Below are 13,137 nucleotides of genomic sequence, written 5' to 3' on the forward strand. Positions count from 1 at the left end.
TTCTTCGATCCATTCGAACAGTAGTTCCCCGCTTCCTTCCGCGTCTTTCAGATTTCGGTTGCCACTTCAAGGCATTTGAAATAATTTTAGCTGAGAAGCCTATAATTTGCTCCATTTCTCTATTTGTTTTCCATCTCCAATCAACTTTTTAATCAAAGTACGTTTTTCATCAGAACAATGTCGGGAACGACCCATTTTTCCCAGTATTTCAATAGGAAGTGCACTATAACCAACATGTGCAACATTTGCCACTCTCCTACCTTAAAGAGGCTCTGTCACCAGATTTTCAAACCCCTATCTCGTATTGCAGATAGGGGTTTGATTCTGCAGCAGCATCAGCGTTTGCAGGTAAGTCGATGTAGCCTCTGTCGCCTGGTGCCGATGTGTCCTCGCTCGTCCGACACGATGCAGGACCTGGGGCAGGAAGTGACGTCACAGCGTGATCTCTCGATAACACGCTGTGTGTCTGTGCACTGCCAGAAGCTGGGTGGTAACGAAGAGAAGTGGATGATGCTGATTCGTCAGCATCATACACTTCTATTCACAACGCCCAGCTAGTAAAAGAAGTAAAAACGCCCAGATGTTACACACACAATACACGCCCACTTGGACTTAACTTTAAACACGCCCAGTTGTACTTCAGAAAGGCTCATTTGCATAAATATAAAAATGCTCATAACTTGGCGAAAAATGCTCGTTTTTGAAAAAAATAAAACGTTACTGTTCTCTACATTGCAGCGCCGATCTGCTGCAATACGAGATAGGGGTTTGAACATCTGGTGACAGAGCCTCTTTAAATAAGGGCCAAAATTTACACTCGTTATTCCACAGAAAGAACGACCACCAATTTAACTCCTCACTGCTATTGTTTTGAACAAGCCCCTTTCAATTAATGATTCCATTACTCAGAATGAGTGGCATGCATGTACGAATTGTTGGCTCTGGTTTTTTTTCTACTACACTTACAAGTAAGTTATTTGCTATGTAGAAATATCACTTCTACAAAAACACAGATTTATCAGGTTAATGATGTTGGACTGCTAGTTTTTTGTTTTTTTTTAACACTACTGTATGTGTCCATGGTCCTCAAAAGCAGAATTACAAATTTATATAAAGTTATCACCGTGGAAGGAAAAAAAAAGCACAAACCAGTTGCAGAAAAATATATTTTTTTTATTTAGGAAAAATGACACAATTTCACACATTTCTACATATTTAATTGCAAACCAAACCCATCTATGCTTTAGACATTTCTATGTACACTTAATGCAGAACTTAATTTCTCGTTATCTGTAAGATGAAGTAGGAGCTAAAAATATAAAGAGATACTTTGTGGACCAACTGTATTTACTCTTAAGACAATGAGATCCAGATACCAAATGTGCATCTGTAAATTAAAGAGAATACTGAATGAAATCAACAATTTATTTCACTTGTGGTCTGTATCCTACAGCTCTGAAGGGTGCTTTGATACGTGCCGAAGGGCACCATCTTTTTTCCGCATGGCCATTTACCTCTCGGCATGAGTTTTACAACGCGTTTTTGGCCGCACGGCTTCTCCGAAGCATGTTGAAAGAATCTGTTTCACCCATAGAAGTCATGTGACCAAAAACCTCCGGACAAAAAAAAAGTGTGACATTCGGCACTGGTAAAAGCACCCTAAAAGGAATCTCCCCATCTTTAACATGTCATTAGGTACAACATTCTGTGCTGGTTAACTTCTTTACATACCTGTGTATTGGTCGGAGCTCCATTTTCCTGGCATTGGCAGGAAAGGATTAAAGGCTACGTACACATTTGAAATATTTTTTTTATTTTTTTAAATAAAAACGTCAGTGTTAGGCTTTCACACTACCGTTCGTATATGTTTACCTCTCTTCAGTCAGAGGAAGAACAGATCGAAAGATTAAAAGGAAAGCAATGGTTCCATTAGAATTACCATTGATTTCAATGGTAATTATTTTGTTTCAGTTACTTTCAGTTTGTCTCTGTTCGCTAGGTTTCCGTTTTTTATCACGGAAACAAAAGTTCTGCAGACAGCACTTTTGCTTCAGTCAAACGGGAGAGCGGTAAATGCATATTAACGGTAGAGTAAACTTGGCCTTATTAGTGCAACTTTCAAAATACTTTTTATTAAAGAGGCTCTGTCACCACATTATAAGTGGCCTATCTCCTACATAAGGAGATGGGCGCTATAATGTAGAGGACAGCAGTGCTTTTTATTTAGAAAAACTATCTATTTTTACCACTTTATGAGCGATTTTTAGCTTTATGCTAATTAGTTTCTTAATGCCCAAGTGGGCGTGTTTTTACTTTAGACCAAGTGGGCGTTGTACAGAGGAGCGTATGACGCTGACCAATCAGCCTCATGCACTTCTCTCCATTCATTTACACTGCAGTAGCGATATAGCTATATCGCTATGTGCAGCTACATAAACACACTAGAACGTTACTGCAGTGTCCTGACAATGAATATACATTACCTCCATCTTTTCTGTGAGATTTCCAGCAAGGCAAACGTAATCTCGTTTTAAATGACAGTTTACATTGTAATCTCGCGAGATTACGTTTGCCTTGCTGGAAATCTCACAGAAAAGATTCAGACGTGTCAGGATTCTGAATACACATCACGTCTTGGCTGGAGGTAATGTATATTCATTGTCAGGACACTGCAGTAATGTTCTAGTGTGTGTATGTAGCTGCACATAGCGATTTAGCTATATCGCTAGTGCAGTGTATATGAATGGAGAGGAGTGCATGACGCTGATTGGTCAGCGTCATACACTCCTCTGTACAACGCCCTCTTGGTCTAAAGTAAAAACACGCCCACTTGGGCATTAAGAAACTAATTAGCATAAAGCTAAAAATCGCTCATAAAGTGGTAAAAATAGATTGTTTTTCTAAATAAAAAGCACTGCTGTCACCTACATTACAGCGCCGATCTCCTTATGTAGGAGATAGGGCACTTATAATGTGGTGACAGAGTGTCTTTAAAAATAATTTCGACTTTTTGACATACAGCTGCTTTGTATTCTGTATACAGAGCAGCTGTATCTAGCGCTGAAACCAGTATCCGTCAGGTCAGTGGGTCCTGCGTGTCTCGGACACGCAGGATCGAGCTGTTACTGATCACATCAAGTTCATAACAGGACCCTGACACTGAACCGGTCAGTCCCGTGGACCTGACGGATTCAGGTCTTAGCGCACGATACAGCTGCTCTGTAAACCGGATACAAAGCAGCTGTATCTCAAAAAGTTAAAATATTTTTTAATAAAAAGGGTTTTGAAAGCTGCACCAAATCACACACAGGAAAAAATAAAAAATAAAAATAAATATAGGATGTGCATAGCCTTTAATGCTAAAATTCTGGCTGCTTGCAGCTACCACTAGTGGAAGCTTAGTTTACTGCACTTTATTTATACGCAGGTAATTTGGAGATCTGTATCAGTTCCGAATGTTATTAAAATATATATATTTTAAAAAAAAAGTGAATCCGCACATAATTTTGTTTAGTTAAAAACAAAAAGTTTTTCAAGGGAGGCCCTTAAAAAAAAATTCAATATTTGATTTTAAAATGAGTTAAAAAGAAAAAAAACAATCCAATCCAAAAGAACCATATGTTAAGCCTGCCCATGAAAAATATGCCCTACAGTTACACCATTTTTATTACCTAAAAGAATATCAAGCAATATACTGCACATGAAACAGAATTAGCTTAAAAATATAGTCAGAATACATGATTGCCCTTAGTTCTGATGACCATACCATTGAATGTTTTAAAATGACTTACACAATTTAGAAGAACATTGATCAATATAATAATTTTACATTAAAGAGGACCTGTTCGCACTCCTGACAAGTCTGTTTTAGTAGATACCTTTATACCCCATGAAATAATGCTGGAGCATCTTTTCTTATAAGTCTGTGTTGGGCTGTTCCTGTTATTCCTCCTGGAAATGTATGAATAAATTAACAACTGGGTGCTACCATTCCCCTGGTCACATGGGCATGACCCTGCACAAGGTGACACTGTCCAATCAGTACTGACCGTACAGGGACACACCATATTGACCAAGACTGGAAACACGTTGCTGTTAATTTATTCATACATTTCCATGAGTAATAACAGGGGAATGGCACAATGCAGTTTCAATAATAGATTTCCCAGCATTGTTGTCATGTCAGGAGAGCCGACCGGTCTTCTTTAAATAATATATTATGAAAACTGCATTATATTTCCAATGTATTGCTGTAATAATTATGTCTGTAGAAATTCAGTTATGGGAAAGAACAATGAAAAGCCCATAGCACCTGATGTGTCTGCAATTGTCAATTTTAGGATGTCAAAAAAAAACAAAAGGAAAAATGATGGCAATGGACGGAATACTATAATGCATTAAATGTTTATATTCCTTGGAATTCTATTTTTCTTTACAGAAATATGCCATTATCAGGCAAGGACAGCCTAATATGGCTTCTTTAAAAAATGCTTCTAAGCACTTGTTAGAAACATAAGGCATTCTGATACCTGAATACGTACAAAGAATGCAAAGTCTGAAAACCATTTGAGCCATCTCATGTATAAAAATACTTTCTTACCTTGCAAACCAATCAATACACAACACTTAAAACTTCATTGCTTGTCCTGGTCATGCTGATCACACAACTTCCACACAACTCTGAAGCATCTCTAGCTAAAATACTGCGGCATTATCTATTAGGGTATGTTCACACGCAATATTTACGGACGTAATTCAGGCGTTTTACGCCTGGAATTACGGCCGAAAATACTGCTTGTAAGCGTCGGCAAATATCTGCCCATTCATTTGAATGGGTTTTACGATGTACTGTGCAGACCGTCATTTTTTTTACGCGCCGCTGTCAAAAGATGGCGCGTAAAAAAGATGCCCGCGTCAAAGAAGTGCATGTCACTTCTTGGGACGTAATTGGAGCCGTTTTCCATTGACTCTATAGAAAAACAGCTCCAATTACATCCGTAATGGACACTACGAAAAACGCCTGCAGATGCCATTACGTCTGAAATTCAGGAGCGGTTTTCGCCTGGAAACAGCTCTGTAATTTCAGCCGTAACGGACGTGCACGTGTGAACATACCCTTAGTTTGGATTAGAGGGTCCATTTCTCCGCTCAAAGTAGAAGGCCTTATGAGCGTTTACTTTATGGTGGAAATCTGTGGGACCACGACAATGTATAGCAGCCGAGTGTTTTGAGACAGCCCCTGTTTTTGAAGACCCTGAACGGTGCCTACGACGGCCAGTCTCTTCATTTGCAGAATTTGATAGAGGTCTGTGTCGACCAGATTCTTCAGCTATTGGTGGCTGTAAAAGATAGAGAAATACCCATATGAAAATACATATATGCTTTTCTAGCTTTCTATCAAAGAGCTCTTGCTTTCTTATAGATAGATCTGTAACGTAGAGTAACAAAACAATATTACAGTAGGGTGTTAATGATATTACAGTAGGCATACGTTACAGAACATTGTGGCAGTGTATATGATTGAGCAGAATTAATCCTGGACAACCCCTTTAAACTTTTTAAATACATTTACATAATATCAAGTATATGAGCTGAACATTTGATAAATACACTCAACTTGTTTGTATAAAGAGGCCGATGCTCCATTATCACTGTTCATTGGCTTAGTTTTCAATCACTTACATCAACTCTGAAGTCTTCCAGTCTCTTGAACTTGCTCAGGTGGTTCTCTAATGTAGGGTTTACAGACAAATTTTGGGTTTGAGCATATTTGAGGAAAGCCCAAAATTTCTCTAATCCATACAGTTGACCTATTTAAAAGGAAATAAAACTAATGTAAAAACAAAATGTTGCTGCGGTTGAAGTATATTCGTAATATGATCGGCACTGCTCTACAGGCTAGACCAGGACGTCACATGGGGCATTTCATCTAATCTAGGGGTGTTACTGTGCGACAAAAATGTCTATCAAATATATCCAAAAGACAAGAAGGGGTCATGGAGTTGGTCACCCAGACTAACTTTATTTTATTCCAGTTTAAGCACAGCAGGTTAGAACTCAGAAGAGAAAAAGCAATGGACGTTTTGTATGCCTTCATGCTTTGTTAAGGCTCCCAATGGTTCTGTTCATACACTATATGGCCAAAAGTATGTGGACACCTTTTCTAATTATGGATTTCAGATGTTTCAGCCACACCCATTGCAAACATGTAGATAAAATTAAGCTCCATAGACAAACATCGGTGGTAGTAGTAGTAGTATGGGTCGAAATTAAAAGTGCCCTGGTCAACTAAGTGTTATTATTGTCAAGTGGAAGCATTTAGGAGCAACCATTCAGCCATGAAGTGGTAGAACACGCAAACTCACAGAGCGGGGTCGCCAAGTGCTAAAGTGAGTAATGTGTTAAAATCGCTATCTACGGTTTTATCACTCACTACAGGGTACCAAACTGCCTCAGGAAGGGGGCTTCATGGAATTAAGGTCGAACAGCTGCATACAAACCAAAGATTACCATGCGCAATGCCACGCTTCGGCTGGAGTGTTGTAAAGCACGTCATCACAGGACTCTGGAGCAGAGGAAATGTGTTCTTTGAAAAGATGAATCAAGTTTCATGATCTGCCAGTCTGATGGATGAAACTGGATTTGGCAGATGCCAGGAGAACGCTACTTACCGCGATACATATGTAAAATTTGATGGGGGTAAAGTAGTATGAGGCTTTTTTTTTTATCGTTTGGACTAGGCCCCTTTTTTGCAGCGAAAGGTAATGTTAATGCTACAGCATACAATAACATTTTAGTAAGCTTCTAACTTTGTGGAAACCGTTTGTTAGTTCCTGTTCCAGCATGACTGTACCCCAGGTCCATAAAGACATGGTTTGATGAATTTGTTGTGGAGGAACTCGAATGGCTTGCAGAGAGCCCTGATCTCAACCTTAACGAACACCTTTGGGATGAACTGGAATGTCTATTGCAAGCCAGACAGACATTCTCGTTGCAACATCAGTGCCTGACCTCACAAATACCCTCTTGGTTCATTAGGCACAAATTCCCACAGACCTAAGAAAATCTTGTGGAAAGACTTACCAATGAGTGGAGTAGGTTAAACCCACAAAAGGGGGTTGCAACTCCATGTTTTTGGAATGGGACGTCCAACAATATATAGGTGTGATGTTAAGGTGTAAACATACTTTTAGACATATACTGTATATTCACAATCATGCATATGCCCTGTAATCTGTATTATAAATGTACTAATAATAAAAGGCTATGACACTTAGAATATAGTGTACAGTTGGATCAATTAAATATTTTAGATAATTACCCATTTCATAATCTTTTAAAGTCTCTTCTTGAAAATCTTTGAATATATCTGGTCTGAATTTATTTTCCAGTCCATAGCTGTAAAATCTGAACAGGCACTCCAGCCCATATCTATATGCAAGAGAATATTATTACGTTTATGTCAAGTGCTGAAAAAAACCTCCTCAGTTTTTATTAAATTTAAAAAACAAAAACAAAAAAAACCTACACAAATAATAGGATGGAATCATCGTATAAGATAATGCTTGCTCCTCAACAACTAGTCAGCAGTTCAGAAATGTAAGATTAAGAGCCCTCCACAGTAGGCATTTTTTCTACTGGTTTTGTAAAACCTATTGTTCTTGCATTTTGTGGGATTTCGTGCAGGAATCCACACCAAAGATCAACAACAAATACAATCTGTCTGAACATGGCCTTAGGGGCACAAAGTTCATTTAAGCAATGTTCTATTCTATATTACCTCTAGCTGAAACTACTCAATTATACATGTACCATGATGTAATGCATCTTTGTAAACACAAGGTTTTACAGTAACGGTAGTGTCGAGGGTGCGGTTTCTCTAATACGCATGGAGTTTATGAAATATTACACTGCTCACCTGTAGCCCTCTCTGCCTTCGTTCACAGCAAGCTGTTTAAATTCCTCGTACATTTTTTTGTTGAAGTGATCTCGGAGAAAGAAGGACCAGAAACGAAATAGAGTATTCATCTCAGGGGACTGACCAATCCCAAGTCTTTTTCGCTCTATTAAAAAAAAAAAAAAAAAAAAAAAAAAAAAAGAAGGGTCAAATATATTAAATATAAACACATATACATACATATATATATATATATATATATATATATATATAGTCCAAGAATAGGCAGCACTCCAAGTCACATTGAAAAAAAATGTGCTAATAAATAGGCAATTTTTTTCACTGTGACTTGGAGTGCTGCCTATTCTTGGACGACTATAGGAGATTTGGAGCTGTGATCGAGCACCTGGGCGCGCACCCACCCATATCTTGACTGGTGCTGCTGGACGGTGGACTTTCTATATCTATCTATCTATACATACATACATACATACATACATACATACACACACTGATCCTTCTCAATGAATTAGAATATCAAAAAGTTAATTTATTTCAGTAATTCAATTCAAAAAGTAAAACTCATATATTCTATAGATTCATTACACACTGAGTGATCTATTTCCAGCATTTTTTTCTTTTAAAGTTAATGAATATAGCTAACAGTTAATGAATACCCAAAATTTAGTCTCCGAAAATTTGAATATTGGGTAAAAGTTGAAGATCGTAGACTCATGGTGTGACACTCTAATCAGCTAATCAACACAAAACACCTGAAAAGGTTTCCTAAGCATTTAAAAGGACTGGTCTGTTGCTCAGTGGTCCAAAGTCCTGTTTTCAGATGAAAGTAAATTTTGCATTTCATTTGGAAATCTCGGTCCCAGAGTCTGGAGGAAGAGTGGAGAGGCATTAATCCAAGTGTCTTGTGATCCAGTGTGAAGTTTCCACAGTCAATGATGGTTTGGGGAGCCATGTCATCTGCTGGTGTTGGTCCACTGTGTTATATCAAATCCAGAGTCAGCGCAGTGTCTAGCAGGAAATTTTCGAACACTTCATGCTTCCCTCTGCTGACAAGCTTTTTGGAGATGCTGATTTCATTTTCCAGCAAAACTTGGCACCTACCCACACTGTCAAGAGTACCAATACCTGGTTTAATAACCCCAGTATCACTGCGCCTGATTGGCCAGCAAACTTGCCTGACCTAAACCCCATAGAGAATCTATGGGGTATTGTCAAAAGGGAGATGAGACAACAGACCCAACAATGCATACGAGCTGAAGGCCGCTATAAAAGCAACCTGGGCTTCCATAACACCTCAGCAGTGCTACAGGCTGATCGCCTCCATGCCACACCACATTAACGCAGTAATTCATGCAAAAGGAGCCCCGACCAAGTACTGAGTGCATATACTGTACATACTTTTTAGTAGGCCAACATTTCGGTATTAAAAATAATTTTTTAAATTGGGTTTATATAATATTCAGATTTTCTGAAATACTACATTTTGGGTTTTCATTAACTGTTCGCCATAATCATCAACATTAAAAGAAAAAAATGCTGGAAATAGATCCCTCTGTGTGTAATGAATCTATAGAATATGAGTTTCACTTTTTGAATTGAATTACTGAAATAAATTAACTTTTTGATGATATTCTAATTCATTGAGAAGGACTAGTATATATACACTAGTATATATACTCCCCGTAAATCACTGTAATGACCAGCTACATTTTTCATTTTTCACCAATCCAAACTTCTGACATGTCACTATGACATGTCAGAAGTTTGCCAAACGATTAGCTACACTTTAAAAGGAGACAACCCGAAGAGCCCCCAGAACCAAGTTGATATCCCAAGGCTCAGTGGGATAGAGCCACCTTTTTGCAAGAAAGTCTTTACTTGAGACCGAAGGACGAAGGCCTGCTGAAAAAGTATCATTAAATGGACAATAACTTTTCAAACAACTTATGATAATTTAATAGTATACGTGATAAATATCAACTTTGTAATTTATTTACTAACAACATTAGATGGTTTCATCCGTGCAAATGTTGTGTGAAGTTACTGCCACTAGGTGTCTCCTTCCTTAAATCTGCTGTTCACCCCCTGTAGTTAAGCAAAGTCGGACTACAGGAAGTGGGGGTGAGCCTCTTCACTGCCTGCCAATAGAAGTCTATGGAGAAAGGGGCGGGGAGCAGAGAAGAGATACAGACACACTGCCCATGCAAGTCTAGGGAGAGGGGAGGGCGAGCAGAAGAAAAGTGACAAAGACACAGACATGCTGCAGCTTCCTATTAAGTGTTTTCTCTCGCCCCAATGCTGGACTCTCAGCTAAACTACTCATTACTGCTGTATAAATGTCCTCCATGCTGCTGCAGTAGCAGCTTCTATATATGTGATAGTGATAAAAGAGCAGGATTCTCCAAAGGCTCCACCCACTAGCTCAGAGACAACTGAGAAAAAGGGAGCCTTCAGAGGGGGGAAAAAAACCTTAAAGAATACCATATACAAGTAATATAATAGCCAGAAAGTGTTATTCCTAATGTGAACACATGACAGCTTATTCTGAAAAGTCACCTAAAAAGTTAGGTACGCTTTAAAGGGAAGGACAATCCAAGTCCCACATCAAAGGTCTAGCTGTTGGAAGGACAGGGTCCTATTTGTGGACATACCACCGGATGGAAACTACGCTGTTCACACCAAGAGAAATAAGAATTGAAAGTACAATAATACAGCTTGACTGAGGTTTCAACTGACTGGCTCAGAAAAGACCCCAGGCCCTCAGAACCTCGACTTTAACAGCCACGCCGTTAAATGCATCTGATGTGAACTTGGGTGAAGTAACAGATTTCGAGTAAGGAGAGCAGGCCGCACAGATTCCATGCTAAACTTCCGAATGCAAACAAAGCGGTTCAAGTTCTTTAGATCCAGGATTAGACCGGACTAACCAGTCTTTTTTGGTACTGCGAAGAGATCGAGTAGAACCCCGGAAAACTTTCCACCTGAGGAACTGGCATGATGACCTTCTGTGAGCAAATTGCTTAAAAAAAGGCTGAAGCACAATCCAGTACACAATGAGGAGTCAACAGCAAGAACTCTATCTTGTAGCCTATTGACACCAACTTTTAAACCCAGACGGGCCATGTTTTCTGAAAGTAAAGAAGTCGTCCTCCCACTCGAACATTCGGCATGAATAAAGAGACACTCCTACAGGCTGAAGAGCTCTTAGAAGGAGGAGGACTTCCTGGCCTTAGGGCACTGTTGCCAAGCAGGTCTGGGCTTTAAAGAACGATGTCTGGGCTCGGTGGGACGGCCAATCCTCTTGTCTGGTCTCTGAAGAGTGGAGGAGTTAAGAAACCTCTGAGAACGGAGAAAAGACTGCAGGCAACATGGGCTGTTCTGAGGTAGCAGAGAAGTTTACCGCCAGTAGCCTCAGAAAAAAATCTTGTCCAGACATTTTCCAAGTCTGCCACCAACAAAAGGAAGTCCAACGAGGGCTTTTTTGGAAGCCTGGTCAGCCGCCCAATATTTCTGGCAAAATAGAATGACAGGTGGCAAACAAATTAGCCAATGCAGGAGGGGGCCGATTGGGTGAAAGCCTCAAACAGGAAGTTTGAAGCTTAGATAACCGGAGATGCGAGGTCAGCTATATCTTGCTGCGGCACACCATCCAAGATACCAAAGCGCTGTGGTTTACTTCAAACCAAGCAAGCCTTACATACCCAGACGGATGCAAAGGCTGGGTGCAGGGCAGAAACTGCAGCCATGAATGCAAAATTGTTCTGGTAGTCCAACTTCTTGTCAAGATAGTCACTGAGTGATGCCACATCTGACAGTGGAATGGTGGTGCTCTTACACAGCCATTAGATAGGGAGATCCACAGAAGGAGAAACAGACCAATAGAGATCAAGACCTCCATAAAATAAAATATAGAATGAATGCATTTTGAAACAGCCAGATGCTTGTCAGGATGCTACCATTCCTTGCATAATATCTCCTCAAACGCTCTATGATGTGGAAATCACAGGCCTTGGCACTGTTTGAGTGCCTTTTCATGAGAAGGGGTGATGAGATCAACCTTTACATGAAAGGTGTCCCTGACAGCATGTATCAGTTCCTGCATGTTAGCTATTACTTGTGAGTCTTGCTCAGATTCTGAATCCGAATTAGAGGAAGGCAAACACATCCTGGTTGGGAGTAATGTCACCATTTATGATTTTAACAGGAGACCTGTAAAGGAAACCTGAAGAGGAGCATAACCTGTCCCTGGTACTTCTGTGCCTTTTATGGGATCTACCGTGAGAGGTAGATAGTGTAGTATCAATGGGAGAGGAAGGAGGGGCATTGAGTTCAGCCCGTATCTGGGTAAGGCAAGCATTCTAAAGACTTAACCATGGTTTGGAAGAGCCTGGTAACGTCACCCAAGGCCTGAACAAAGTGGCCCATTCAGAGAGGGTCACATCCTGGTATGGGATAGTATCCTGGGCTGCAGATAATGTAGGCAGAATGGGGTAGGCTGGCTGCACGTAAACTTTTTATTACATCAGCCATAATTATAGTGGGAAACTATGGCCTCCTGTGCCAGCTGTCATAGGCATGTCACAAGGGAGAGGAAAAAACAGACCACTAATAGACAACCAACAGTGTCAGAGGGAAGGTATTCCTGGGGAAGCTGCACCTAATAAAAAAAGAAAAAAAAAAAAAGTACCCAACCCCAGTAAAAAACCCAAAACATAGATAGTCCTAAGGTTGGCCTACTAGACCCTTGGTGCTGTGTCTGCTGGAAGGAGACTGGAGATGAAAAAAAACAATGCAAGAAGCAGCAGCAGCTAAGGAAAGATTGAAGCGTTAAAAATCGCACCAGTACCCAGAGTGGAACGATGCAGGAGACAGGTGGAATGCACCCGTACAGAAGCAGGTATTAAGGAGAGAAAAAAAACTCTCCCTCGCTCCGAGCCCACCTCCAAAAGAGACTTCCTACTGGTGTTTAATGGCGTAAGGCGCAACCTGGATTAGTATACCCCGGCCTGCAGCGAGGGCGCTCACAAGTGAGAAGCAAGTGTAAAAGCAGTGGGGGGCCCTTGTAATTTAGAAAAAAATAAAATTTTGTCTCCATGAGCAGCAGAGGTCTAAAAAGGTGCAGCGATATTTGCCATCTTCCACCATCTTCCACAGAAGGGACTAGGGTACCCCATTAAATATATACACTACCGTTCAAAAGTTTGGGGTCACCCAGACAA

The 13,137-nt window shown here is 40.1% G+C and overlaps 1 protein-coding gene across 2 annotated transcripts in view; it reads right to left on the reverse strand.

Annotated features, from left to right (window-relative positions):
* Window positions 1-2,966: 2,966 nt before the first annotated feature.
* The window catches only part of LARP1B (La ribonucleoprotein 1B), a 102,364-nt gene continuing 92,193 nt past the window's right edge, over window positions 2,967-13,137 (reverse strand). For both annotated transcript variants that reach the window (XM_075860456.1, XM_075860457.1), the window contains 4 exons: window positions 7,919-8,063; window positions 7,322-7,431; window positions 5,683-5,810; window positions 2,967-5,339 (listed from right to left, as the gene is read on the reverse strand). In XM_075860456.1, the coding sequence (XP_075716571.1) occupies window positions 5,118-5,339; window positions 5,683-5,810; window positions 7,322-7,431; window positions 7,919-8,063 (605 nt within the window). In that variant the 3' untranslated portion in view covers window positions 2,967-5,117. The remainder of the gene's footprint in view (window positions 5,340-5,682; window positions 5,811-7,321; window positions 7,432-7,918; window positions 8,064-13,137) is intronic.

This window comes from Rhinoderma darwinii, chromosome 1 (assembly GCF_050947455.1).
Source record: "Rhinoderma darwinii isolate aRhiDar2 chromosome 1, aRhiDar2.hap1, whole genome shotgun sequence".
Lineage (NCBI taxonomy): Eukaryota > Metazoa > Chordata > Amphibia > Anura > Rhinodermatidae > Rhinoderma > Rhinoderma darwinii.